Here is a 27,696-nt window from a genome sequence, read left to right as displayed (position 1 = left end):
ACAACAGTACAGCAACAGCTTCGTAGTAGTGACAAAAATACTGAGTTTCAGCTGTAAACACATTTGCCATAATGTAAATACATGTATTTGTATAGAGAAGATTATCATAGCAGAAAAACTCTCCAAACACTACTTATGATGAATTCTTAGATGTTACATGCATACGTATGTGCAAAAAAGCAAAACAAAGTTTTATTCATGTGCATCTTCCCACCAAAAAACTAACACAATTCAAATTGAATTCTCTCTCTCTCCCCCTACCACTCTCTGTCCAGCTCCCTATCCAAACACATTGTTCAAGACTAACTTTTATTAAAGGCTGCTTACCTATCATATTGTGAGATATTTGTTTTCTGCTCATTTCCGAACCATACTTCCCCAATCTTGGACAACACCTTACTGATGAAAGTTGCTCTTGTATGCACATTTCCCGCATTAGTTTGCCTTGCTGCTGTTGACAATGGCTTTGGCCTTGGGACTGTAAAGCAAGAGGGAAAAGTATCAGCCTTGTGTAATCAAAGTGATGGCTGGCTGCACATTGTATTTCCCTTCTCTAAAATCACCTTCTCTTAAGACTGATGAAGGCAAACGGTACGGCTTGGCTCTCTCCACTGCCAGCTTCCTTTGGACTGTGGGAAGGATTTTGCCATATTGGTCTAATAGAGAATTTCTGGCAACTGCTCTCTCTCTCAAGCGAGGATCACGATCATTCTGACAAAGGAAATGTGTAAAGCAAGAATTTAGTAATTTCCCAGAAGCTCACTGCACAGAACTATCCCTGCTCTTTCTAACCAAGGCTTTAATTTGCTCTACAGACAAAGGAGAACAAATCCACTGCACAGAGACAAGCAAGCAAGCTCCAAGTTCCCCCCAGGAGTACACATCAATTTCACCTGCTAGTTTTGGATAAGTGTAAGGAAGACTAGTTGGAAAAATGAAAACGTAAAAATTCCCAACAAATCCCAAACTCGTAACTAAAACCATAAGGCAACTTTTACCTGTGAAGCATCAAGAGTGCTCTTGGATAAAAGCAAGATACAAGACATGACATGCAACATAATCTTCATTCCACAAAAACAAGTAACACAAAAAACTTCCATAAGCTAAACCATACATAACAGAGGGATCTGATGAACTGAATAAAGACAAGATACATATTTATTCCTCAGATGAAAACGAACTTTTTAAACTGGACTTACTATGGTCTGTAACATTTAATTCATAATTTCACACAGAAGGACATATACCCTTACCATCAGACTGGTCTTCATGGACTGATTCAGCTGGAGTGCTGGGATGTAGTTGGCACGCTGCAGATGGTGGACTAAGAGGAATTCATGGTTCTGAACACCAGATTTGGCCTGTAAAAACTTCTCCAAACACTCCTGTGGGAAATAACACATTTCAAACATCAATTACGACTCTGCCTCTTCTCTTGCCAAAGAGACAATGAGGTTTTTTTGTTTCTTCTCCAACTCACTTTCTCCGTGTCTGTGAAGGGCAGCTTCAGCAAATCCTCCATGAGCCCCATCTCCTGACAGATTTCATACATGTGCTTTAGCAGCTCTTCTATGTTTAACTTGGTGGTGTGTTGCTGCAAGAGACCCCAAGCCTCCACCATGCACCTGCAGTTAAGGTTTTGGACATGGAAAGGAATGGCAACACTGGACCCAAAAAGATGTCCCACACTGACAGTATTCATTCAAAGATCAAAAGAAATGGAGGGCAGCCCCATTTGTATCACCAGTTCTCCACTTTTCCCAACAGCTGAATGCCACAAGAATGGGAGATTTCCTTACCTGTTGGACAACAAGACGGTGAGGAGCAGCCGCACTTCACTGCTGCTGGACATGGACGGCTTCATCATCTGGATGTACCTGAGGGCTCTCCTGTGCTCTCCCTGGCACATGAGGGACTGAATTATCCTCATGTGCTGCCATGGCACAGTCTTGATCGTAGCTGGGTGGAAGAGCAGGGCCAGGGCATTCTGCACAAGTTGAGAGCAGCTCATTACCACAGACACACACAGCCAGGCAACAAACACAGTCAAAGCTTTCTGCAGCATGGCTGGATGTGGGCTACACTAACTTATAACAAAATACTTGATCCAGGACACACCAGTAAATATTCTTCTGCACTTGCAGAAAAAAAAAAAAATAAATAATCAACCATACAAAACAACGTGACTGTTTCAAAAGGAGCAAATCAGATTTTTCTAAGGTCACAAAACCCTGAGTAAAGACATCACTTTTTATAGATAAATTACTAGATAACTTACATATAAAAAAATTTGGTTGTATTGACACAGTGCCAAGAACAATATTCAGTATCAGGAAGAATAACTATTAAGTTGAAAAGTCACTTCTGCAGTCTTTTGCCTTAAGTCTTCTTGCTACCATCACAGTTTCCATGTTCCAAGTACACAAAAGACTTATAGAAACAGTGCCCAACCAGTCTGCTGAAAACCTAACCACAGACAGCTTAGAAATTTCAAATATGAAGAATTATTTATGCTGATTTCACCTTTGTTTAATCAATTTCCTGTCAAACTAGTTAAGCAAAATTTCAAATCCTAACTTATTGCTGAAGGTGTCAGAGCAGTGTTACAAAAAAGCTGCTTATGCTACAACAGTTCCTAATACCTAAGCACCAATTTTTAAAAATATTTTTATTAATTACAGCTCTGCAGTGCAATGTATGTCTAACTCAACTGCTTCATACTTACTTCATAATCATTGTGATCTAGAAGCCAAAACCCTTGGATAAGTTTAACAAGACCCCAAGGGATAGCAAAGGCAGTTGGAAAGGAGTCGATTGAAGTTTCTGTTTTATTTGGAAAGGAATGCATGATGTCCAGCAGCAAGTAAATTGTCTGAGAGTATCTAATTAAGGTGAATAGATCGCTAAGACCAAAAACTTATATCACATAAAATTTAGCAAAACATAGTAGTATTAAAATCATAGGAAGCAGAAAATCCTAATCTATTGATCTTGCCATTTTAAATGATTACAACTCATTATATCAATAGTCAGGTCCTATTCACAGAACTGCATTCTGAAAAAACTTCCAGAAGGAAACACTTGTAGATATCTTTAAGGAAATCAAAAGACAGGTATTGGGCATTTATATACTGCTATTATATCTGCTTCCATCAGTGAAGCTACAAAACGTAGTTGGACGCTAAACACACTTGAACATACAATGCTTAATTATTAAAGGAAACAAATTCTACAGCTCTTCTGTTTTCCCCATTTCCTGACCTCACAAAACAAAGATTATGGTGCCCTTACAGTTCAATTTAGCACTGACTGACTGAAACTGTGTTTAGAACTGCATGTGGATCCCTCATTCCAAGTGTCATCTTCCCCTTCTGACATCCCGTGTTAGGGATCTGTCTGAGTAAGGCAGCTTGGGACTACAACAATTTTTAACCCCTTGCTCTCCAGGCTCCCCTCTTGGTCTAGCCAACAAACAACAGTAATTCTGCATCTTCCAACAGCCTAAAAATTAGGCTTCGGCTCATCTAATATTCTGTGTGCCTGCATTTTACACAAAAAAAGGCAAACACTGTCAGTTGGGCTAGCAAACAAATGACCTTAACAAAGAATCAGCAATTGGAAAAGCACTGTTACAAACCCTTTTGTTCTGAAACTACATTTTAGGACACCATTCTAATAAGCAGTCTTACACTACAGACAGAGGTGCCTTAAAAAATTAGTAAGTGTGTTAAAATTTGAGAAGAACTAAGCAAGGTTTTTATCTTGAATATAATTTGAAGAACATGTTTTCTCATATGAGAAGAGACTTGCAACAAAACATTTAAATAAAGACATCAGAAAAATTCCAATCTAGAGAGAAATTAAGCAATGCTTCTGTCTAAGACTTTATCCTAATTTGTCCACTCTTGAGGCACAAGTTAAAGTGTTGTTTATCACCCAGGTGACAAATATGTAAGAATATTTACGTGCACACACTGAAGGAGAAATAACAAAATCTGGAAAGGATACAATTGCATGTTTGTCACTTTCTTCAATGCTTTCTAGCAAATAGAGATCCAGCAGTGCCTGAAATGAAAGATGAAAAGGTTTTTAATGCTCCTGTCTTTCAGAACCATTGCCTTTAGGGCACCACTGCTGCTGCTGCTGGCGTTTTCAATGAACACAATACTCACGTGTAAACTAACAGGTGGGTATTTCCCAGTGCCACCTTCATCTCTCCGCCACAACTTCTCCACTTGCTCTCCCAACTGGGAAACCATTCCATCAATCATCAAGCAGTCAGAATCCCATTTGCCTCTGCAACAAAAGGGAGCAAGGGCTTGGACAGAGAAAAACACTCATTCCAGCCTCTCAGTGGCACAGATTTCTGAGTCACAGGAAAGACAGTCCTTAGGTCACAATGAACTCATTAACTAAGGAGTCCAAAGCACAGATCCAAGAGAAGAGTTGCAATGACCTTCTGGGTTCCAGGTTTGCTTTCCTGCTCTGTTATATGTAATGCCAAGAAAGTGCAGACAAAGGGTTTTAACTGCAAAAATAACCACTGTCACACAGTCTCACAGTGGCAGCTTTCTAGAGATTTCCTCTGAGTCTTACCTTGATAAACGCTCCAGTTTCTCTCGATGACCCGTATAGTAGCTCTGAATCAGAGGGTAATTGTAGAAAGGCCTAGACAAATGCATGTGATCATCTAGAGGTGATAAAGTAAAAGCAGGTTAAAGAAGTAAGGCCATGTTTTACTAAAACTTTGAACTAGACAGAAGAAAATCACAGAGCCTCAAGTGCTTTCGTACAACGATTTCTGCTTACCTAAACCCTCGGGAAGGAGACTGGATCGACAGAACCAGATCACCACTTGTGCATACAAAGAAATGAGGCTGGTTACCACCTGCTTATTTGTCAAGTCTGTAAAACCTGGAGAAAAGGCATAAGATGATTTGGATTTTGCAATTCTTCTCCTTTTAACAAAGCTTCCCTCAGCAGAACAAACAAAGTACAAAAATCCATGGCAGAACTATTTTTACTTATAGATGCCCCTCTGAATCACTTATGAATTTGAAGGGAAAAACCATCATTCATCCTTAAAACAAAAACCGATCACTACAAAGAAACAGAATCACAAATTTAAAATGAAAAAACAAAGCCTAATCTCTTAGATTTATTCAGGAAGAGTAGCATGTAGCAGAGATTTTTACTTCAGCAAAACAGATTATACTCCTGTCTTTCCCTCAATATGCCAACAACAATTTATAAAATCAGAAGCCAAAAAACCTCAAGAAACGTGCTTCAAACATTACTCATTTTGGTTTCCTTTATATTTCCCAGCAATTTTGCACACAACTATCAATTGCTAGCTAACAATTAGGAACAATTCTCAGCATTACCACACTCAGTTGATGCAACTGCCATTCAGGCAGCTCACAGCTCACTGCTGTATCAGTGTAGCCTCCCCTACCCAGCCTCATGCACTCCACAATAAGCGATTCCCCTGAATTCAGTGTTTTAAATCAAAGTCCCAACTGCTCAGATTTAAATTTCTCCTCCCAGCTCCACCTGACTCTCTCCCAACTATCCAAAAAACAACAGCTCCTGTCTCCACAGTTACAACCCAAGCATCCTCACTAATTTGAACAATCAGATCAAACACCTAGCAGTGCTTTCACCAACCTCTCTCAGTAAGCTCTCGAGCTTCTGTTAGAAAACAGTTCAGGACTGTGCTGAGGTTGCTCAGAAGCAGCTGGCAGTGCTGAAGGGACTGTAATGTCTGTGGGTCAATGAAGTTGCACGAGCCATCAAACAGCGGAACACCTTGTCAAGGAGAAATAGTCAATCATCAGCAATCATCAGCAACTGCAGACTTCCAAAGGACACTCACACAACCACAGGAGACTTAAAGAACCAGGAGCATACACTTGCTACATACAGATGACTGAAGCACATCCTTTACAAAGAATCACTCCAGGTTTCCAAAACGACTACACCAGTACTCACAGATTTGGTCCAGTTCATCTTTTGTACAGATCACTTTGTTCCACGTCCACTCAAGAACAAACCGTAAATTTACAGCAGAACTTGGCTGCTCTTTAAAAAGAGAAAACAGAAAGCACATGAAGCCACAATAATTTCCAACCAAAACAGACACAAATGAAATGCAATGTAGGGAGCATTACCTTCAGAAGTCCAGTGTTTAATGCATCCCGTTAGAAGTTCTAAAGAACCTGTCTGCACAGCAGCTGACAATACTGCTTCTAACTGCTCCTCCTGAACAGAAGAGACAAGAGCAAATTACTACCTCACATACTTTTCATACCTGGGCCTCAACACAAGTATTTGTTTCTAACTGGATACTCATTCAGACATTAGTTGCAAATGCAACTTATTGCATATTCTTGATTCTGTCTTAATTCTAGCCACAGGCTGGGCTGCTTGTTGGTTTGAGGCACATAGGAAAGTTTTCCTCTTGGCATTTCAACTTCACACAGGCCACTTCTTATCTCTATTTCTGTGCCTTGGGGTTTCAGTCTTCATTTACTGAGTCCCAATTAACTATTTTCAGTAACATCCTCTGCTAATACCCATTATGCACTTTGGGCACACCCCTTTTCCATCAGTAACATGTGAAGGGGACAGAGCAAACCAACTGTGTTTGCATTGGAACAGTGAAGTTGAGGCCAAGCATCTCTCAAGGCTAGCAAGACATGATGCAGCTTTGACAGCTAAAAGATTGTTAGAATTTTTTAAAGTATCATTTAAAAGTGCAGCCTTACAGTTCTAACAGGCTGAAATTTCAGCCTGTTCAAATACTGTATTCTAATGTCATGGCAATCCTTAAGAAGGATAATGTATACACATGGGAAATAATATAGTAGCTTATTCCAGCTTGTGTTCAGGCATTTCCTTCAGGTGAAATGATCCTGCATAGAATTTTTTTCTTCATGCTATTTTTTACAATCAAATTTTAGAAGTTTGCATTCTAAGCAAAGTCCTAACATTTAAGAGCAAATTCTACATATTAGAAGACATATGGGATATTTCCATTATTTTCTGAAAATGCATTTCAGACAAGGAAGCATGTCAAATACTACTTAGGGTACCAAACAAAATTCCAATCTACTTGACCCTAAATATTAAATTTTCCTTTCCAGTATTCAAAAGCAATCCCTGCTTAATGCAGCGCATAACTGCAATCCAGGAAAGGTCAACATAAAAGTTCTTGCTTTCCCAAGTTGCTTCCCAACCAGAGTTGACATCAGGACATCTAATCATAATGTAAGAGCCTACATCAGGCTTGCAAAATAAGCATTCTATGGGCTGGATGTGCTTGCCAAATTTGTTTTAGCTACCACACTATGCAGAAGTGTTATTTTTCCTGACACATTTCCACAGTCTGGTGAAGAATCCCACAGACAGGAAGATGAAGCTAGGGGGAAGACTGCTCTACCCTTCCTAGTGATTGCTGCTCCACTCCATGATGATCATCCAACCCTTCAGCTTGGACCCTGCCTGGACAAAGATGGGCTGTTCATCTCAAAGGCTCCTTCCTTCATAAAACTCTTCACATGAGAGACAAAGTTTGCTGCACCGAAAATGGAAAACGCATGAGAGAAGGGTGTGAAGCCACAGTGGTGACAGACAGAATGTAGCAGTTGAGAGATACAGGTGATGCAGGTGCTGCAGCAAGAGGGCAGTCTAAGAGGAGGAAATCGAGCTACCACAGCTGAAGGCAAAGGCTGCTGAGGTAACGATCAGTTTTGAGAGGGTGCAGAAAAGCCTACTGATGCAGGGAAAATGAGAAGTGGTGATGAAACTGTCTGGTAGAGCGGACAATTCTAACTGGTTATCACTTCCTTGGAAGCAAACAATATCCAGTGCATTAAGCTAGTGTTTGTAACAGCAGTGCACATCTGAGGGAGGCACCTTCACTGCCACCTACTGCAGGCAAGGCTCTGAGACACTGAGGGTATGCAGAGGATGAAGGCTGTTCGCAGGGAAAGCTGCTTTCTGATGCACATGCCCAGCATTGACTGAATGCTTCCACAAGCTGACCTTGGAATTTACAGAGGAGTCACTGAAGACAGACTTCTCATGGCTGTTCCCAGTCAGAAGACTGGATCTAGGAATATTATTACTTCTGCTAACTGTATCTCAAAACCTGCCTGTCAGAGCAGCTTGCAGTCAAAAATCATGGTCTTATAGCCTCTACAACCTTCAAACCAGATGGACATATTTCCCTCTGGATTCCCCAACATACACTCACCTGACTCAGACTGGATGGCTGGACATCAACCAGTCTTGGAGACAGCAAGCCAGCTACAAGACACCGAGTGTAGCTGTCACGAATGGCTTCACTTATTAAAGGACCAGACTTCTTCAAAAACTTCAGTGTCTGAAACATCAATCAAAACACACAGGTCAAGACAGCATTCAATCACTAAGGTTTTGGATCACGTAAGACTGTCAGAAAGCTGCATTAGTAGCAGAAGGCTTTAGCTTAGCAATTTTGGTAAGCATTGCCATGTAAAGTCCTAAAGACAGAATCACACTAACAGTTCGCGTTTCTAAAAAAATATCCTATATAAGAAAAAACACTTGCATTGCTGAGGGAAAGCAAGTATTTTCCAGCCTCTCTGTCAATACAAAGGCCTTGCTTTTCCCTGAACAATGACACAAATTACATCCTGCAGAAGTTAAAACTAATACAACTACAAATCACTCTTTGAAAGATTCTATGCTTGTTTCTGCAAAAGATTATTTATATGAGTATATTCAGTGAGCTGGAACTTAATTTGAAAAGATTTGTCACAAGCTGTGCAGTGGCTCAGAAGTTATAACTTGGCCAAGGTCGAGAGAAATAACATGCATTTCTTCTTAAACAGTTACATCACTTTTCCCTTTCTCCCTGCTTCCTCCTTTCTCAAGTTCATCAGGGGTCAAAGCCCTAACTCCACACCACACAAAGAAGTAAACACTTTCACCAACTTCCACCATGCTCTTTCTTCCTATTCAATCCCTGCTCATGCCTCCCTAAAACAGCACCATTTGCATGAAACTGACAGGATGTGACTGCAGTTATGCATGTGGATGAGCATAAAGCACTCAAAGCACTGCAAGAGAAAAGTTAGAAAAGGTTCATCTCCTGACAGTCTCAACACAGTAAAAAAAGTCACCTCCTTCTGGAAGCCGGTGCAAGTCATGTGAACAACTCCCGAGTTGAGCAAGCACGTCACATCTGCAGAAACAACAACATTTGACAGACCTTGTTACCTTGTCACCAGTTTATGCTTTTAAATAGTGCTGTCTGCAAAGACAAACCTCCAGCACCCCTTTCCCTCATCACATCACTTACAAACTTGCCATAAAAAGTAGTTACTCACTGTCTGTAGAAACTTAACCTGGAGTGGCACCCAGGTGCTGTGCTTTGGGCCTCAGCCAAAGTTATTTCATCTTATGACCATCACCCCTTCCCAGACTATGTTATAGAAGCCCCCAAACCCAAAACTCAGCAGCCTGCCAGATATGTTTCACAAGAGGAAGTACCTTGTTAGGACAAGGTAACCAGGTTTGAGAAGCTTTGTGGGGCTTTTTTTTTTTGGTTTTTGTGTGACAAACAATGAACAAGAAAGAGAGCCACAGTGGCATTTGACCTCCACTGAAGCTTGCCACAATTCAAATGAAAAGCAGTGAAATACCTACCAAAATTATAGGTGCTTGGATTAAAAAACTGTTCAGGTGGTGGATAAGAAGGAGGCACCCCCCGACTCAGACTACGCTCGTGTACCAGAATATCCAAAATGAGGTTTGGAGAAGTCATGCTTATGACAGGATCCAGTGACCACAGTGCAAAATAGGGGCAGTCATGAAGGAATTCTTCTGGCCTTAAAGAAAACAGGTGCATAAGCTCAATAGCAGTTTTCAAATTAATTTTTTATTGGGATATTGAAACCATTTAATTAAAAATTACCTCAGTGAGTCTGGCATTTGAGCGTGATACCAGCGATTGATGTCAAACACACCCAAATAAGTAGATGGTTTTCCCTGACCATAGGTATTCACTTGCCAACTGAAGATTGATACACTGGTGTCAGGAGAGATTACTGTCAAAGACAAGACATTATTTCTTGTTGTAGAAAATATGAGATGCCTGCTGGTTTTAAAACACTACTTTCTATTTTGGCTTAATTCTGTAATTTCACTCATGAAACACATCATTGCATTAATAATGAAAAAAAACCAATATATGGAGGGCAAACTCCATGTGGTAGTTTTAGTTGTACTGCCTCTTTCTTTTTCAAATGTTATCTGTTCCAAAACAAACCAAATACACAATTATTAGCTCATCTAGTTGTTCATCCAGATCATCAGAAGAAGATATCGAATAGAACTGGCTGCAATACTGAGCCCTGGGGAACACCACTAGTGACCACATGCTAAATGGATGCAGCCAGAGGTCTGAGCAGGAAAAAAAGAAAATCAGGTAACATTCCTAAGCAATAGAAAGAATGGTATTACTGTTCAATGAAGACAACTGGCAGAACAAACTGACTCACCAGCCTTATACAGATGACCCCACACACTGCTCTAGCATCCCAGGAAACATAAAATAAAACCTACTTTTTCCCTTAAAGAATAACATTCAGAGGGATAAAAAAGTCCCATGTAGCTTCAGCAAACAATACTTCTTTTTCAATAAGCCCACTAAGGTCAGCTAGATGACTATTTAAAACTATAAAACTGTGGGTATAGAACAGCATTTATTGCTTAGATTTCCAAACCACATAGTTAAGAATATCCAAGCAGGGACATCAGAACAAACCTTCATTAATGTTATCCTCTCTGTCAGCATGGTTGCGAAATTTTTCTATGGTCTGACAGCTGAGTAATTTAGTATTGCTGGTCTGCCCTCTCAAGGGAAAGATTCCACCAGTGAGGTCTAAACTGTACCTTTCATCACAGTATTCCAAACCCTGGGCAGGGAAAAACAACCAAAAAAGAAGGGAATTTTCATTAGATCTACTAAGAAAGAATGTATGTATCTAATAAAACATGCATATGTTTTTTTCTAATGAACTTATTTCTGATAGGAAATAAAAACTACATCTGACATTCAAGAGACTTAAGAGTGAAATTTTAACAGGTAGTGGCTAAAAAGGCTTTACACATTTTCAAATATTAGCATTTCCTTCACAAAACTTTGCTCTGAAGCACACACAGTTCACACTATTTCATTAAAGAACTTTGGAAGTAACAGATTCATGCAGAGTAGACAAGAAAAATCAAAACCATCTCTTTGAAAAATTAACATGAAGCCTAAGCAAAAAACTTCATCTTTACTGTAGGATAACTAAACACTAAAACCAATTTTAACAGGTGACATCTTGAACAAGAAGTTACCACTCTAAATGACAGTTCCACAAGATAAAGCACTAAAACTCCATAAACCTGTCCAGCATTAATTTTAATGACTAGAAATTTCAGCTTTCATTTATATTTGAAGAGCCACTCCCACATAAATTCAGTGTGAAGGGGAAGAGAAAAATAATACCAAATAGTTCCTGCCAAAGACAACTTCCTAACCAAAGTTGCGCATTTTAAGTTTTCCACAATGGGGCAAGCAAATCTAAGTTAAGGAGCTCTAGAGCACAGAAGGTATTAAGCAATGATGTTCCAGACCAGTTAAACAGGACAGTTTTCAAAGGAGTTGCACTGGTCAGATTCTGATATGCATGTAGAGACTGTATACAAGCCTTGTGTGGAACAAAGTAAGGATGTGCTCCATGACCATGAACTGATCCACAAGATACAGCAGCTGCTGAGATGATCTAAAAGAGGTCTTTGGAAGTCTACTTTAAGCCTATTTTTCGGTTTTCTTATTTAAGCAGATTTAAATCAGCCTTGAAGGCAACAGAGACTCAAGTTTGACACGTGTCAAAAACAGTGCTACATGCTCATGACGTTCCAATGACTTTTACCATGATATAGTCAAAAATTCACAGTTTCATAGCCTCAAGTCCGATTCCTGGGACGCACAGCACTGATGTAAGCAGACAAGTGTTCTAAGCTCCTGTTATTTCTACTCAGTGAACAAGGAGCAGCAGTAGATTAATTTCTCCTTGTTTACTCAAGTCTGGCCTGACAAATGGGAACAACTCTTAAGTGTTATGTCACTGAAGACCAACAAGAAGCTTGATTCAGTCATGTAGGCAGAGAGCCATCATGTCATGCTGGCCAATCTGGGACCACAAGAAGCACTCTGACACTTAAGCGTCCTCTGGTGGGCATGGATCCTGTCACGATGCATCCTTTGAGGAGGGATTAAGAATTGTTTTGGGGGGATTTCTTGGCAGTAGATGCTATCAGGTCTCAGAACGAAACAATGCAATTAAGTGGTTTATCTGCAAGCCAGCTGAAGGACCTGTCTTTCAGAGGGTGCAGATGTTCAGCTCTCTTCAACAGCCTTCTAAGATTGGTTCCTGTTAAGAGTCTTTTAACACATGCCTACAAATGTACTACTGGTTGTATAGTCTGTAGAGGGTTCCAAGTCTTACTTTAACTACACCACAGGTTTTCCAGGTCACAAACACAGTAACGTTTTCTAATCACTTTGTGTGCTTTCATTTGTTTCTCAAGAATGGCAACTGGAATTTCGAGTAAATCCATTTTTAAAGACTGATTAAACATTTCAACCCTCTGAGGTACAAACTGACATCTGTCAGATCTTGTTCAGAAAAGACAACCAAGACAAATAACTGCCACATAGTTAAAGTTCTCACATTTTAGTATTAAATTGTTTAGCTGTAAAAAAAGTAGTAGCCACGAGAGAAATGGAGGCAATTGCATTTTCCCCAATGCAGCGCACAGCAAAGGTATTGTCTTTGTCACTGCTGAGATTGTAGCTAAAAATAACTTTTAAAAGAGGATAAAACAAAACTGAAATTCAAAAGCGAATCTTGCGAAGATTAAAAAGAACTTTATCCTATCAACCTGCCAAAGTGCTTAGAGCACTACATGATGCAGGAGTGAACTGCAATGAAAGCCCTTTAAAAAAAACAAAAAAAAAAAAAACCAACAAAAAAACCCAAACAAACAAGGTGTTCCGTTCCTCTAGAGCACTGTGTATTTTTGTCATTTAAAAGCTACACATGAAGGTATGATGTGCATATTTAGAAATGGAAGGACCAAGCCAGAGAGTTGTAGAAACAGCTCTATCTCCAGGCATAGGCCAATGTTGAACAGTGTCCCTCAGAAACCTGTGTGGGGACCAGTGCTCTTCCATATCTTCATCAATAACACAAACAGTGAGATCAAGTGCACCTTAAGCAAGTTTGCAGATGACACAAGGCTGAAAAGTGCAGCTGACCAAACAAAAGGCTGGGATGTCACCCAGAGGGATCTGGAGAAGCCTGAGAGGTGGGCCAATGGGAATCTCATGACATGAAGGTCAGCAAGTCCAAGTGCAAGGTGCTACACCTGGAATGGGGCAATCCCAAACACGACTACAGACTGGGAGAAGTGACTGAGAGCAGCCCTGCCAAAACAGACATGGAAGTTCTAGTGGACAAGAAGGAATACGCACTTACAGCCCAGAAGTCCAACCTCATACCACTGTAGCCCTTCAGCATGCAAAGGGAGCTCATAAAAAAGAGGGAGACTGACATTTTACAGTGGCAGATAGTGATAGCACAAAAGAGGAGTTTCAACTAAAACAGGAGAGATTTAGATTAGATGTTAGGAAAAAAAAATTACTGTGAAAGTGGTGAGGATCTGAAGGTCAGGCTGCCCAGAGATGCTATAGATGTCCCATCCCTGGAAGTGTTGAAGGCCAGAGTGGACAGGGCCCTGAGCAAACTGATCTAGTGGGTGGCATCCATACCCATGGCAGGGGATTGGAATTAGATGATATTTAAGGTCTTCCAACCAAAACCTATGATTCTATGACTTGTTTTGAAAAGTATGAACAAAAGAATGCTTAAAAAGACTCACCAAAATACTTTTTTCTTAAGTCTCACTGATCTTTCTTGGTAAACATGAATCTGGTCAACTTAACTGATCCTTACTTAGACAAATTACTATTTTCATCTTCTCACATACAGGCCTGTCTTACCTCGTACATTACTTGTCCTGACGTCAGGCGTTTCCTGTCACCAAATGCTAATTGCAACAGATGTAAACTCACAACATCACCTTCACTGAAAAAGGTATAAATGAGGAAATTTGATTACAAAGCTGCTTTACAATACTCATTATCATTTTATTAGATCTAGGCTGAGACTTATATAAAAGCATGCTCTTCCTGAAAAGAAAAACACTGTTTCCCAAAACATGATAACTGGTCACATTTAGCCACTAAAACATAAAGGAGGACATTCTGACACGAACAGCTTCAGGGGCAAATGTTAACTGTACCATTGGAAAGTTTTAATATGCAACATGGAGAAAAAAAATCACTGAATTTCTAGAAATAGCTCACAACAGCAAAGCTCTCCATGAAAACTGCTCTTAAGTCAATCTTAAGAAGACTGCCACTCTGTGAATAGCTGGGCTGATTAAGTAGCTTGCTGATCATGTTTACTGCTCTGCATCTGCAGCCTAAATCACTTTAAATGGTATTGAATATCATGGTAGGAATACCAAACAAATCTTGAAGCAGTCATCAAGAAACAAGGGAAAGCATTTGAGACTGCAAGCACAAAAATATAGCCACCATACCCTTTCCCACCTTCCCAAGGTAAGAAAGAGTCAACCCCTCTTTGCAAGTGTAAAATCCTGAAAAAATTGGACGGTAAGCTTAAGAGCTTAACACTTTTCATCTCCTGTACAGTTAAACAAACAAAATGAACACACAGGTATCAACCAAATGTGAATAAATATTAAAAAAACAAACAAACAAACAAAAAAGCCCCAGCAAAACAGTGACAAGATGGCAAGATTTTATTCACCTTTGCTGTGTAGACTGAACAGCCCACAAGTAGCAACAATTGCGGGGATCATTCTCGGGCTCTTGAAAAGTAACTGCATAGACAGGAATCCTTCCTCCTTCCAGCTGGGAGTGGTGCCTACAGGTTTAAAAGAATATAGAAAAAAGGAGTCTACTGGCTGCGGCTGTTTGTAGAAGGCACCTTCTGGGAAAAAAGCAGCTTGCATGCTCCTCCTCAAAGTACAGAAGGTCATAATTGACCGACAAGCCACTACTTCTTTAGTATTTGTCTTCCCAACCTCTGAACTTCGCTTGCACCTTCACAATCTTTTCTTGACCTCTAATTATGCATCCATAATGCATATCACCTCTAAATTTCACTATTGCCTATAAATTTATGTATTCATTACTCTGATCACCAAGTCTTCCAAATAAACTTTCATTCACATCCTTATCTGGGAAAGACTCAACCATCAACTTCCATCAAGGCTGAAATGTAGGAAAGAATATATCTGCAGGCACAGATTAGCTATTGAATTATCAAGTCTCACTAGATCCATCGTGGACACTTTAAAAAGTATTATCACCAAAATCACATTATTCACACAGTGAAGCCTTCCAGTGCATTTCATAGTTGCCATAACTGGTTCTGAACTTTTCTAAAATCTTTCAAGGAAACACACACATTGCCTGGGTTCACGAAATACTACTGCACAAAACTGACTTACAAAAATCAGCTCTATCACATCCCTACTGCATAACTTCCTGAAGCAGAAAATTGACACCCCTGCACCTCCAAGTGTGATTACTTACTCCCTCTTCAATGTTTTCATATTCCATAGTGACAAGTAGCCATCAGAAAAACCCACAACAAGCTGGTTGCTTCTGCTTATGTAGCACAGGGTTGATACTGCTGTTCCTGAAGGACTTCGTAGTTGAAAACAGAGATGCCTCCCTTGCCTCGTCACAGCTTCTCTTCTTTGAGGAACTTCAGCAGGAATTCTAGTGACAACTTCTAGGTCTACACACAAAAAAAGCAGGCAAGAAATTAATGCATTATGCCACTTCAGTTCCATTTTAAACTGATGTGATTATACAACATGTAATCTAATTGTACTGTGCCAGGCAAAACAGCCATTTCTGTAACACCTTTCTTGCTATTTCTGTTTCTGTATCCATTCAGAGAACAAAAGGATTCTCCAATGGGACAGGTGTTCTCATTCCTATTCCAAAACTGGTTACAAATATAACTATTGTAGACAAATTCCTTTATTTGGCCTAGTGATAAAGCTATTTAAAGAGACAGGAGCTCCTGAAACCACTCTTACAACACCCACAACAGTGTAGGCAATCTGAAAACACAAACTGCAATATTCATTCACCCAAATGCAGAATTTTTGATAAGCCAGATTTATTTTAAAACAGAAGCCTAAAGCTTGCCCCTTAAAGCTTGTCCCATTAATGGAAACAGGAGATCGCTCCCAAGAATTATGGTACTTATGACACAACTTCGTATCATGCAGCTTTTCTGACTCAAATGGAAAAATTCCTACATCCCACAAAGGGATGTGGGCAGCAAGGGGCCTTCTTAATATCAGGAGAAATACTAAGCACTCCCATTTTTTGATCAGTTCAGGACCACACAATTCAAACTGCCATCTGCAATCAGCAATGTCAGAAACGTCAGAGGTCCATCAACAAGCTGGGTCTTCAGCTGGTTTTTGGAAAGAAACACATTTCCTTACTTCTAAATTCAGGTTTAAAAACTGCTGCTTACCTGATGCTTCTACTTCATTCTGACTGCAAGATAAATCATCCAAACAAAGGTCAACCAGAAGGACGTGGCCAACATCCGTGGCCACTGCTGCCACCCCAAAGAGCCATCGCAGACTCTGGTGCAGGTGCCGGGTGCTCACGCTGGCTCCGCCGTCATTGCTGATGGGTTCGATGGCAGTCACCTGCAGGGAGCTGCAGGTTAATACCAGAGCTCTTGGACAGGCTCAAGAGTAATCCTCAGAAGGGAAACCAGCATTAGCACACCAGAAACAGGGAAGGAAATACAGGATAAGATATCCATGGGAATTAAACATTCCTAGAAAGGGCTGGAGGGAGATGCTAGCTTACTAATATCTATGCTGGTCCTCGCTTTGACTGATAATGTCCAACAAAAATTTTAAATGCACAGGAGCATTTTTAAGGAAATGGTAAGAAAAACTGTAACTGTATATAACTGTGGGTTATATACCCACAGAATTGGGGGGAAATATCCAAACCCCTAGGCCCCCTGAAGTTTTCTCCTCTCCTGTATCAAGCACTTGCTTATGACTGCACTGCCTAGCCCCTGCCACACAATCCACCTTTTATCTTGGTCACAAGAACACCTGTCTTACAGGTATCTCTAGTAAATTCAGGGAACTTTATTTTCTTTCACAATTCCTATTATTCAAATTAAATTTTCAATCTTTCTACTGCTCAGAGGACTAACAAAAGTATTTTGATTACTCAGATTCTTGTGTTCCAAGTGTTGGTGACTGTGACGAGGAAATACAGAACACATCTTGCTGTGCAAATAGCCGAAGTTCAAGTGCTGTTTCTAACTTCTTTTCAAGGTATTTCTTTCATTGTATAACTGGCTCCAAATGGATCTTTACTAGTTTTGCATAGTCTTCCAAAAATGTTCTCTGGTTACTTCAATTTTCCATGTAGAAGCTCCTGGAATGACATACTTTTCCACTATGCTATGCATTGCTTTTTCCTATTCTCCCAGTGCTTTGCCAACTCATTCTGGGAAAGAACAAAGAAAACTTTTCTCAGCTCACTGAATCTGAATGCTGCCCTTCTGCCTCATACAAACTAGGAAAATTTGGGAAAATAATATGCAACAGTTCTGAAACATGCAACTGTTTTAAACCAATTCAATGGAATTCATGTTTTTAAATTCAGAATCCAATTCAAATCATACTCATAAGCACTTCAAGTCTCCTGCTGCATTTCATACATATATCAAGAGGGCATTGAGAGACATTCACAGACATGTGCAAAGATACTATGCCAAAATTATTTCTAAGCTCCCAAGTTTGGGTTTTTAAACTCATTTCTTTATTCTCTGAATGACTCAACATCCACTGTTACACTAAAAAGCAGTCACACAGTCACAATAAACACCCTGTATTAATACACTAGCAACTTGACACCTTGGAGCAGAGTTGCTCTAAGTTAAACTGTACAGCTCAGCTGTCCACAGAAGTTATACCCATTAAGAAAACAGTCCTGAAAACACAGTGCTCATTAAAGGATTAAAAGAGTAATGACAAAACTGCAAAAAGTGATGTTAAGAAAAGATCAACATTTTACCTTTAAAAATAATCAATCTGAAAATCAGAGAAACTTTCACATGGATCAACACCCCCCTCAAACTATACATTACATAATATGAAAATGAGTTTCTGAAAGAATTCAAAACATGGACAGCAGCCAAGTGCAAGTTTTATCTACTTGTTTTTGCTTACCCTTACTCCCACTCACAGCCTGAAAGTTAACAGTCCAATTAGCAATACATGTGTCTTGACTAGCTGACCTAAGCAACGGCAATACCAAAGACATAGGGAGCAAACAAAAGCAACAGACCAAACATACTTGTAATCAAGAGCTTTCAGGGCCTAAGACCAAAACTTTCAGAGCAGCTTTGGCTTTATTCCAAAATTCCTACCCCTCATCCCACAAAAGCCAACTCTGTCCTGCAGGGCTTCATCATCTTTGCTCCTGAACCAGTTTTTGTGGTATAGAACAACTCTAATACAACTGATTGTTGGAATCAGCTATTTCAAAACACTTCCGCAGCTACGGATTCGACAGGCAACATAATCCTTACTTCTTAATCTTTGCTTTTCCTAGCTTACTTAAATAGAAGAAGTAAAACCTAACACACCAAGAGCACTTACCAAAACATAATTTACTTATTGATTACATGTTCATACTAGCACATAGCTTGACTTTCCACCTACAACATGAGTAAATATCAAAACAACACACTGGAACACTGATTTGGCTCATTTCTTTAGAACTTATCACAACACAAATGCTTACTATTACTATCAACACTGCCACCTGTACTCTAGCAAGTCAAACCAAATAATGTTGGGAAGGTTTAGTAGTAAATATTTATTTATTGCAGATTCTAAGATGACAAAAACATAGTGAATCTTGACATTCTGATAACTTAATATGATTTTTGCTTCCATTACATTAATGGCACACAGGGACACTACATCATTTGAGCTCAAAGGTTATAGAAGGCAGAAAAAATTATTGACATTACACCAACTGCATCCCATCTACACAAACACTCTATTCAACAATCAGAGATTCAAGGACTGCAGACTGAAAGTAAACCTGCCAACAATCTGACAGATAACTCACTAAAATCTTTTTTTCAATCCTAAGTTAACAGAAAAATCTGTTCTGTTTCCAAGTCACCTGCCTCCTAGTCTGAAATTGATGGGAACGTGTAAAAATCATTAACAGCACAATGATGGGAGTCTGAGACAGTACTAAGGACAGTATTTCTGAGAGAAATTAGCTGTTTGGAAAAGGTATAATAGAGACACCTTACGAGGGGTTCCCTTTTTTGCTCTGAAAAATAAAGGTTTTCAATGCCATTTTTTGTTTAAAGTGGAGAATTACACCACAATGTGGCCTACAATTTTTTTTTACTATCAGTAAACTCAAAAGATAATGGTACTGCTAAGTCCAAGATTTTACATCAAGGCTCTCTTGACTGGATAATGTGAAGTGACAATATGTTAATGCAATATAAAAAGATAAGTCATACAAAGAGATGCATGAGAGCTTTTCCTGAAACAGTAATATGCAGCATCAAACACCACAAAAATCTTCATTTTCCCAAAAAGATACATACCCTTCCTGGAAGAACAACTGCTTTAACCACTCTTGAGATCCCAAGGTCATAGAGACAGAGAACACTGCCCTCTGCTTCCTCCAACCCAACCAGGAGGCCAGTCCTCTTCTGCCAGGAGAACTCCTTCACCACACGAACAGTGGGAGGCTGCTCGTTCACCCCGCTGAAGCGATACGCAGAGAGCCGCTCTCCGCTCACCGAGTTCACCACCTCCAGCTGGGGGCCACACGCCAGCCACGCCAGGCCACTTCTGCCTGCAGGGGCAAAAACACCACTGAACAGATCCCCAGCACAAGAATGAAACACAGCAACACAACTGCCACTGGGCCTTTCCCTCAAATGCACCAAAGGGACGGAGGAAGGCCAGCCCGCCCACATCTGGACCATCAGTTTCAATTGCCCATTGCCGTCCCCAACCAGTACATCTTAAAATTAATAAACCCATTCTTTTGCATTTGTACTTGTCATTCCTGCACTCAAGAATGTTGACTGTTTGGGATAAAGATTGCAATACACTGAGTTCTAGTTTGTACACCAGACTTGGCTTGGTTTTGCTAGAAAACACCTGAGTAAGTACAGGAATACAAGTCTCAGAGCATCCTTCAAATACAGCCCATCTAAACCAATTCCTTTCCAGTTAAGAATTTTTCTTGACACATGACTACTCTGGGCAGGGATTTGGACAGGAGATTATCTTAAAAATGGGCACTGCATGCATAAATTTCAACTTCTACACCTGCTGATCCCAGAAAGAGTTTAATGAGTGTTGTTTTCACTGAAGAATTTAACAATTGTTCCTTTAGCAAGAAACTTCAAGCTCAGAGGAAGGATTAGCTCCATTACTGCACATAAAGTCAGGCAGATAAGATTCTACCTGGTCTTAACAGAAGCCCAGACTCTCAGACAGGTACCCAGCTCTACCTTCAGATCACCAGAAAGTCAACTGCCTAATCTGCTTAGCTGCTGTCAGCAACTCTCACTGGGTCCTCATCTGCATCCTATCAAAAACCTTGGGAATACATGGGCAGCACTTAACAGAGCTGTCCTCTTTCGATTATTTATTTAGACTAGTGAAGACAAAGGAGCATATTTTGTCTCTCTAACTATTTCTGCACGGGATGTTATGATGGACATAGAGCTTGAGCTGGTACAAAGAAATACATCCTTAAACAACACCACTGCTTCCTTGAAAACTGCCTTCTATTTAATTCAAAACTGAGGGGAGCATGGTCAGTTATATTATTTAAATAGCACAGGACTGGAAGAGGCTGCTGCACTTTCAATGCTTAGCATTTCTGATTGTTAAAATATCCTGTTGGCACTACCAGAATCTGATGCATTTATTTAACAGAACCAATCTGATGCTACAATCCTGTGCTTCAGGCAATAACAACTTTCTACCAAATCCAAATTTCAAGGAAAATGCTCACCTCCAGAAAACTTCCCACACAACACAGAGTCTAGGGTGATCTCATCTTCCCCAAGTGCCTCAACAGTCACCTCTGGAAACTGCAGCAGACTGCTCGTTACCTGAGCCGTTAGGTCTCGCATTCTTCACTGAAAAAAAACATAAAAAGGCAAAAAGACTCAGGTCAGCCATAAATATCTTTGAGACTGACCCAAGCTTCATCAGTATGCAGTGACAAATCTCCCATACATCATCTGTAGCTCTTTTTTGCTTAAAAGAAATGGCATCTGGGACAGTTCTTCATCTCACAGCAGAGCAAAAGGAGAATCTTGAGCTTTTCTGATGCCTATAAGATCACCAACAAAAAGTGACACAGAGGGACAAGGTAAATAACAGGGAACAGAAAAACACACCAAGTTCAAGCTTACTCATACAGGTCAGCAAGATGTAATCTCAAAAAAATCATATTTTAAAAAGCTTCTCAGCAAGAGGTACAACTCTCTGCCCTTCCCCTTGATTTAACACATTACTATTTGTTGTCAATTTTCTTCTAATAGATGTCACAGATCAACCATGTCTCGTTTATTTCTTGCATGCCTATTTTTGACATTCAGGAATACAAAGTTCTTGACCAAATTCATCCTCAAATTCTTCCAGAAAACATGCTGTTAATACTTGCAAACAATACTGACTTTCATAGCTCATCAATTAGAAGTATTTTTCCATACACTTAAAAGGAGACTGTAATACAGCACTTCAAAATACAGGTATTTTTCTCCACTGAAATCCTTACATTTCTTATTCCAATCCCTTCATTCCTATTGCATTTTTTAATCTCATTTCTGCAGTATTAGAGAAAAATGTTCTTAACTCTCAGACAGTCTCATGCTCACACAGGTGCTCCACAAGAGTTCACATTTCAGTATGTCAACGCATTTTTTTTTTTGGTGAAAAAAATTGAAGAGCTGGACTGATTTACATGATTAAACACATGGCTGAATATGAGATAATCCATATGCATGGAAATACAAATTACTTTAAGTATCTATGTTTTGCAAGTCGTCTGTCTTACAGAAAAGGCCTCTGACAGACAAGACAAATTCAACTCTCTTGTTCAAACAGTAGTGCTTTCTTCATGAAATCTCAAAATATTATACACTAGGTCATTAGTGCTGGGTTGCATCCCTGTATCTGCTGCCAGCAGGACAACAGCAAGTGCATGAAGCACAGAAGGGTAAGTCAGGGTCTTGTACCAAGCACAAGTCAACATTTTGATAAAAAAGTTGCTGATGGCAAAGCTAATACTGCAGCCAGCCAGCCTGACCACTCTGCCAGCATTTACTACAAGCACAGATCAGGTTCCAAGTGGGACAACATATTTGCAGTAGTTTTGCTAAGCTCCTCTTTTGGTCCCTGTCACCAGCTTCAAGTGACAACTTCTGCACTGCATCCAGGGACTCCAGAGAGTAAAAGGCCCCACAATTTGACCAGAATTCTTGCTTAGTTTAATTGCAATTTAGTGGATACATTTTAGGAGTAACACATAGCACCAAACACTAATTCAGACACATCTGGCTGATGAATAGTATCTTTAAAATGTTCCAGTGTGTGTGCTTGTGTTCCTGTCACTGGGCACCACTGGAATGTTCCTGGCTCCATCTGCTTTCCACCCTTCCTTCAGGTATTTATGTGCATTGATGAGAATCCCTAAGCCTTCTCTTCTCCAGGCTGAACAGTCCCAGTCTCCCAGCCTTTTCTCAGAGAAAAGCAGCTCCAGTCTCCTCTAACCATCTTTGTGGCACATTGCTGCACTCTTTCCAGTACCTTCATCTCTCACCTTGAGTCTGGTGAGCCTGGACCTGACACAGCACTTCAGCTGCTGTACTAGAGGAAAGATCACCTCCCTTCAACTGCTAGCAAATGTTATTCCTCATGCAGCCCAGGCAGGATAGATACCATCAGCTTTCTTTGCTGCAGGGGAACAGTGATGGCACATGCCAACTTTTCTGTCAAGCTGCTTTCCAGCTGGGCAGGCCCCCGCACACATTGGTGCCTGGGGTGGCTCCTCCCCAGTCCAGGACTTGGCACTTCCCCTTGTTAAACTACATAAGGTTCCTGTCAGCCCATTTCTCCAGCCTAACTAAGCACTGACTCTGACAACATATATTAAGGAATTTTAGAAAAGCGAACAAAATTCGAATTAAAATCTGTATTTTTTCTGTAAATAAGCATGGAGATGTCTGTGTGGTAAGTATATGATTATTAATACCATATATCACAATAATAGCAAAATAGTTTTAAGGAAAGAGAGAACAAATATTTTGCAGTACGGCAGGTAAGAGCATGCAAGGAAACTTCTCAGCTCCATGCTCTCCATGAGTCACCCTGAGCAACCCTGCCTGGGACACTGCCCACCTGCTGTGCCAAGAGCACAGAACCTTGTGTGGCCAAACTGGAAATCAAATTTAAACATCCTCTACTGGTGAGATCTGAGTTTAAAAAACAAACCGCTCACCATGTTAAACTCCCCAGCATCTCAAAAAGAATTCTTCCCTGATGGAAAGCTCATATGTTAACAGTGTACTCCTGCCCACAATATTAAAAAAAGTGCTTATGAGTCCACAAACACCAGCAGGAAGCATCAAGTAAGTGGAACTCCAAGACCTGAAACATTTTTGTACAAAATGAAAATACTAGAACAGGAATGCTCAGGTTTCCTCCAGTAAGGTAATGACTATTTTAAATACCTATTATTATTTTTTATAAGAAATCAAGCATGGAGCAAGGTTGATAAACTTTATAACAAATTATGAACAACATATAGTGACCTCTCTATAAGGATGCTTTCCTTGCATCATTTTGCTAACTTTAAAACAAAAACTCTAGGAAGTCAAAACAGGGGGGAAATACTTAGATCTACATTAAAGGCAAGAAGCCTCTCCTTTAAGTGATATATCCAACAGCAACAGCATTTCTGGTCTCTTTGAAGCAATAACTACAATCACATACTTATTTCTGCCTGTTAGAAATCAGATTAGGGTAAAATGTCACATGCTTACTCCATTTTCAGGAATAAACCACAATTCAACCTCCCAGCTGTACCCTACAGCAATGCAGTGTGTGCAAGTTGCCAAAATGACCATTCTTCTTCAGCCTAGAACTTACAACTTTTAAACACCACGAACTATTTCCAAAGACTGAAATGACATAAATTTTTGGATTAAAAATCTTGGGAGGGGGAAGAGGGAAAAGAAACAGAGAAAGAGAGATATTGTATGTTCAAGAAGAATTACATACAGTCAAGTCAGAGTTCTGAGATGTTAGTTTTGACTGATGTATTACATAAAACCAGTTTAAAAGGCCAACAATGTTATGGGCTCACTGAAGAAAAAGCTAAAAATATGGTCAGACATAGCTGAAGACAAGATTTCACAGGACATGCTGACTTCACCGACATCAAAACAGAGACCTTGCAGCCACCTCTCATCTCTGTATTTGTTCCTTTGTTCTACTACTGTATTTTGGAAGATACTTCCAGCATACCACACTGGTATGCCAGCCCACTGCTGGCCCTTCCCAGTACAAATTCCAGAATCACATCGAAGAGAAAGACCTACTAGAATCATTGGCATTCACCTCTTCCAAACACCCTGCTGAAGCTATAACCTAGAGCAGGCTGCCCAAGGCTGTATCCAGATGGATTTGGAACATTTAATTCTCCAACAGGCTTCTACAACCAGCAACCTGACAAGATCAACTGCAGAAACACCACGCAACAGGGTGACTCTCTCCCGCCAGTTTAAGGATTCTATTCTCTCCACCACACCAGTAAACCAGCATCACACCAGGAAAGACCTGTCACTACTGTTTCTCCAAAACTATATCCAACACCATACTAGGCAGAAGACAAAATTAATAGGAGCTTGATCAAGCCAATCTCAGGCAAATCGATGCAGGAAGGAGAGCTGAGGCAGCACGTGAATGAGGAGCTGTCCTCCCAGGATCCAGAGCCGTGTCCCGAATACATGGGACAGCTGCCAGCCAAGGCTGACACAACCAGCCAGACCGACGGGCCCTGCAAAGGCACCTGCACGGCCACGCTCACCCTACACCCAAACGGGGTGCAGCCATCCCGACACTATCAATCCTCCAGTTTCCTCCAATCTCCCCAGACTCCACCACGAACAATCATTACACCTGAAAGACTGACACCAACCATTCCTTGGCAGAAGCTCCAGACTCAGACTCACAGTTTATTAAGGAAGACACCGAGCACTTTTGTTTAAGCCAGCAGCAACTTTGCTTGGCGATGTTTTGCTTCGTGCAAAGCCACAAATCCTGCCACAAATCGCACAGGATTGTTCTAAAGCTGTGGCCTCCCCACTGCACCCCTCCCTCGTCCCGCAATCGCCGCTCTACGCGCAGAGCGCATTTCCCGCCTCCTCATGGAATACAAACCCGGAGCACGGCGGGGGAGGGGAATTAGGAAAAAAGTAAAGAAAAGCCCTCCAAAAACACGAGCGAAGGGGCGAGAACAGAGGACGTGCGCGGGTGGCCGGGCAGGAGGGAAAGCTCCTGGCGGCAGCCGCCGCATCTCCCACGCCCCCCCGGCTGCCGGAGCCTCCCGGTGCGGAGCCTCCCTCCCATGTGCGCTCCCAGGCCGCGCCGCCCGGGCCTCCCCCGCCAACGGGGGCCGGGCACGTGTGGGGACACGGCGCCGCAGCCCGGGGGTCACTTACATAAGGGACGGGCGGCCGGGCCCGCCCCAGGCCCCCGCGCTGCGCCCGCGGCCGTGCCGGCCTACGCGGCTCGGGAGCGCCCGGTACCCGCTGCTACGGGGGAGAAGGAAGAAAGGGAGGAACGAAGGCAGACGGGCGGGCGGGGGTCGCCGTTGCCGCCACCTCCTCTCGTCCGCGCCGCTGCCCCCAGCCCGGCCGAGCCCGCGCTCCCGATACGTGCCGGTGCCGGTGCCGGTGGCATCTCCCTCCCGCAGCGGCGACAACGGCACGGCCTGGCCCGGCCCGGCCCGGCCCCGCGCGCCCGCGCACCCACCTCGCTCGCTCACCCGCCGCGCGGGGGGCGGGACGGGATGGGGGGGCGGCGGAGTTCTCGCGAGATCCGCAGCGATCCTCCGCGGGAATTTTCAAATGCGCGGGACACGGCCCCGGGCGCTGGCGGCGGCGGCCTTTGGACTACGAATCCCGGCATGCCTCGCGGCAGCCGCTTCCGCTTCCGCCCCGGCGGCCGCTGGCTCTCGTGGGGCACGCCGGGAGCTGTAGTTCCTGGGCTGGCGGAACCGGCGCCCGGCCGCTCTCCCGTCTGTCTGGATTTCAGTGAATCAGAGAATGCTCTGGGTTGGAAGGGACCTTAAAGATCATCGAGTTCCACCCCACCCCCCGGCCACGGGCGGGGACACCTTCCACTGGACCAGGTTGCTCAAAGCCCTTTTGATCCTGGCCTTGAACACTTCCAGAAATGGAATATCCGCAGCTTCTTTGGGCAACCTGTTTCAGGGCCTCATCACCCTCACAGTAAAAGACTATCTAATCTAAACCTACACTCTTCTAGTTTGAATCCGTTCCCCCTTCACCTGTCACTACATGCTCCTGTAAAAAGTCCCTGTCCATCTTTCCTGTAGGTTCCCTTCAGGTGCTGGAAGGCCAGTCACTAGGCCACCAATCTAAAAGGAATTAAAGGGGTAGGCTATTTAGCTGCAGATTTCCTTTTTTTTTTTAATAAGAAAGTGTATGTAAAACCCCAACAAATTAATATAAAATTAATGTTACACTGTTAGTCACTGAAAGGAGAAAAAGTAAGTATGAAGTCAAAAGTGAAAGTCAAATGCTATTCCTTTCAGTGTATATATTGTAATGTGGTCAAAACATTCTTTGACTTAAAAAAACATTTTCAGGTATTAATAAACAAATAGTTTAGTGGAAAGCATCCCTGCCCATGGCAGGGGGGCTGGAACTAGATAATCTTTAAAGTCCCTTCCAATCCACACAATTCTATGATTCTATGTAATTTGCAACACTTCTAAGAAGTGGCAGCATCATCAAAGGGGTGACAAAAACATTAAATTTCTCCCAGCATACATTATCTCTAAATTACAGCTGTGCGTCTTAACATTGAGTCATCATTCTTGGTATTATTACACAAATCTTTTTTGTGACTTGGTGGCTGCCGTTGCCCTTTGAGGTCTATTAATTTGCATCAAACAGGAGCACAGGTCATGGAGAAGCCATGCCAAGCAAGAAGATTTCACAGGCCAGCCCAACCCCTGCCCTTAGGGGGAGGCTGTGCACAAGTGACAGGGTGTCAGTGAGACAGTATTTGCCTGCAAAGAAGGAAGCCTGGCCCTGGTCACCAGCTGATGGGTGATGGCAGAGCTGACTCTGTCACACATGAGAGGCTGTGCATGAGAGAGACAGATCTGGGGTGGACTATGGAAGGGCT

The 27,696-nt window shown here is 41.6% G+C and overlaps 1 protein-coding gene across 2 annotated transcripts in view; it reads right to left on the bottom strand.

Annotated features, from left to right (window-relative positions):
- LOC130250606 (protein ELYS-like) overlaps window positions 1-26,443 on the bottom strand; it is a 39,998-nt gene extending 13,555 nt beyond the window's left edge. Inside the window, exons 1-25 of one of the 2 annotated variants that reach the window (XM_056486440.1) lie at window positions 26,293-26,443; window positions 21,263-21,389; window positions 19,833-20,086; window positions 16,692-16,872; window positions 15,728-15,935; window positions 14,937-15,053; window positions 14,102-14,186; window positions 10,814-10,964; window positions 9,962-10,094; window positions 9,694-9,875; window positions 9,168-9,229; window positions 8,258-8,386; window positions 6,171-6,261; window positions 5,992-6,081; window positions 5,668-5,808; window positions 4,810-4,914; window positions 4,597-4,690; window positions 4,173-4,296; window positions 4,009-4,065; window positions 2,726-2,872; window positions 1,800-1,987; window positions 1,481-1,625; window positions 1,254-1,385; window positions 564-711; window positions 328-478 (exon numbers count right to left, since the gene is read on the bottom strand). In XM_056486440.1, the coding sequence (XP_056342415.1) occupies window positions 328-478; window positions 564-711; window positions 1,254-1,385; window positions 1,481-1,625; window positions 1,800-1,987; window positions 2,726-2,872; window positions 4,009-4,065; window positions 4,173-4,296; window positions 4,597-4,690; window positions 4,810-4,914; window positions 5,668-5,808; window positions 5,992-6,081; window positions 6,171-6,261; window positions 8,258-8,386; window positions 9,168-9,229; window positions 9,694-9,875; window positions 9,962-10,094; window positions 10,814-10,964; window positions 14,102-14,186; window positions 14,937-15,053; window positions 15,728-15,935; window positions 16,692-16,872; window positions 19,833-20,086; window positions 21,263-21,383 (3,236 nt within the window). In that variant the 5' untranslated portion in view covers window positions 21,384-21,389; window positions 26,293-26,443. Of the gene's footprint in view, window positions 1-327; window positions 479-563; window positions 712-1,253; window positions 1,386-1,480; window positions 1,626-1,799; window positions 1,988-2,725; window positions 2,873-4,008; window positions 4,066-4,172; window positions 4,297-4,596; window positions 4,691-4,809; window positions 4,915-5,667; window positions 5,809-5,991; window positions 6,082-6,170; window positions 6,262-8,257; window positions 8,387-9,167; window positions 9,230-9,693; window positions 9,876-9,961; window positions 10,095-10,813; window positions 10,965-14,101; window positions 14,187-14,936; window positions 15,054-15,727; window positions 15,936-16,691; window positions 16,873-19,832; window positions 20,087-21,262; window positions 21,390-21,489; window positions 21,639-26,292 lie in introns of those variants that run through there. The other variant, XM_056486439.1, reaches the window with a different exon arrangement.
- Between the last annotated feature and the right edge of the window lie 1,253 nt (window positions 26,444-27,696).

The sequence above is a fragment of the Oenanthe melanoleuca genome, chromosome 3 (assembly GCF_029582105.1).
Source record: "Oenanthe melanoleuca isolate GR-GAL-2019-014 chromosome 3, OMel1.0, whole genome shotgun sequence".
Taxonomy (NCBI): Eukaryota; Metazoa; Chordata; class Aves; order Passeriformes; family Muscicapidae; genus Oenanthe; species Oenanthe melanoleuca.
The sequence above is the reverse complement of the archived record's forward strand: the minus strand, read 5'-3'. Positions and strand labels throughout refer to the sequence as shown.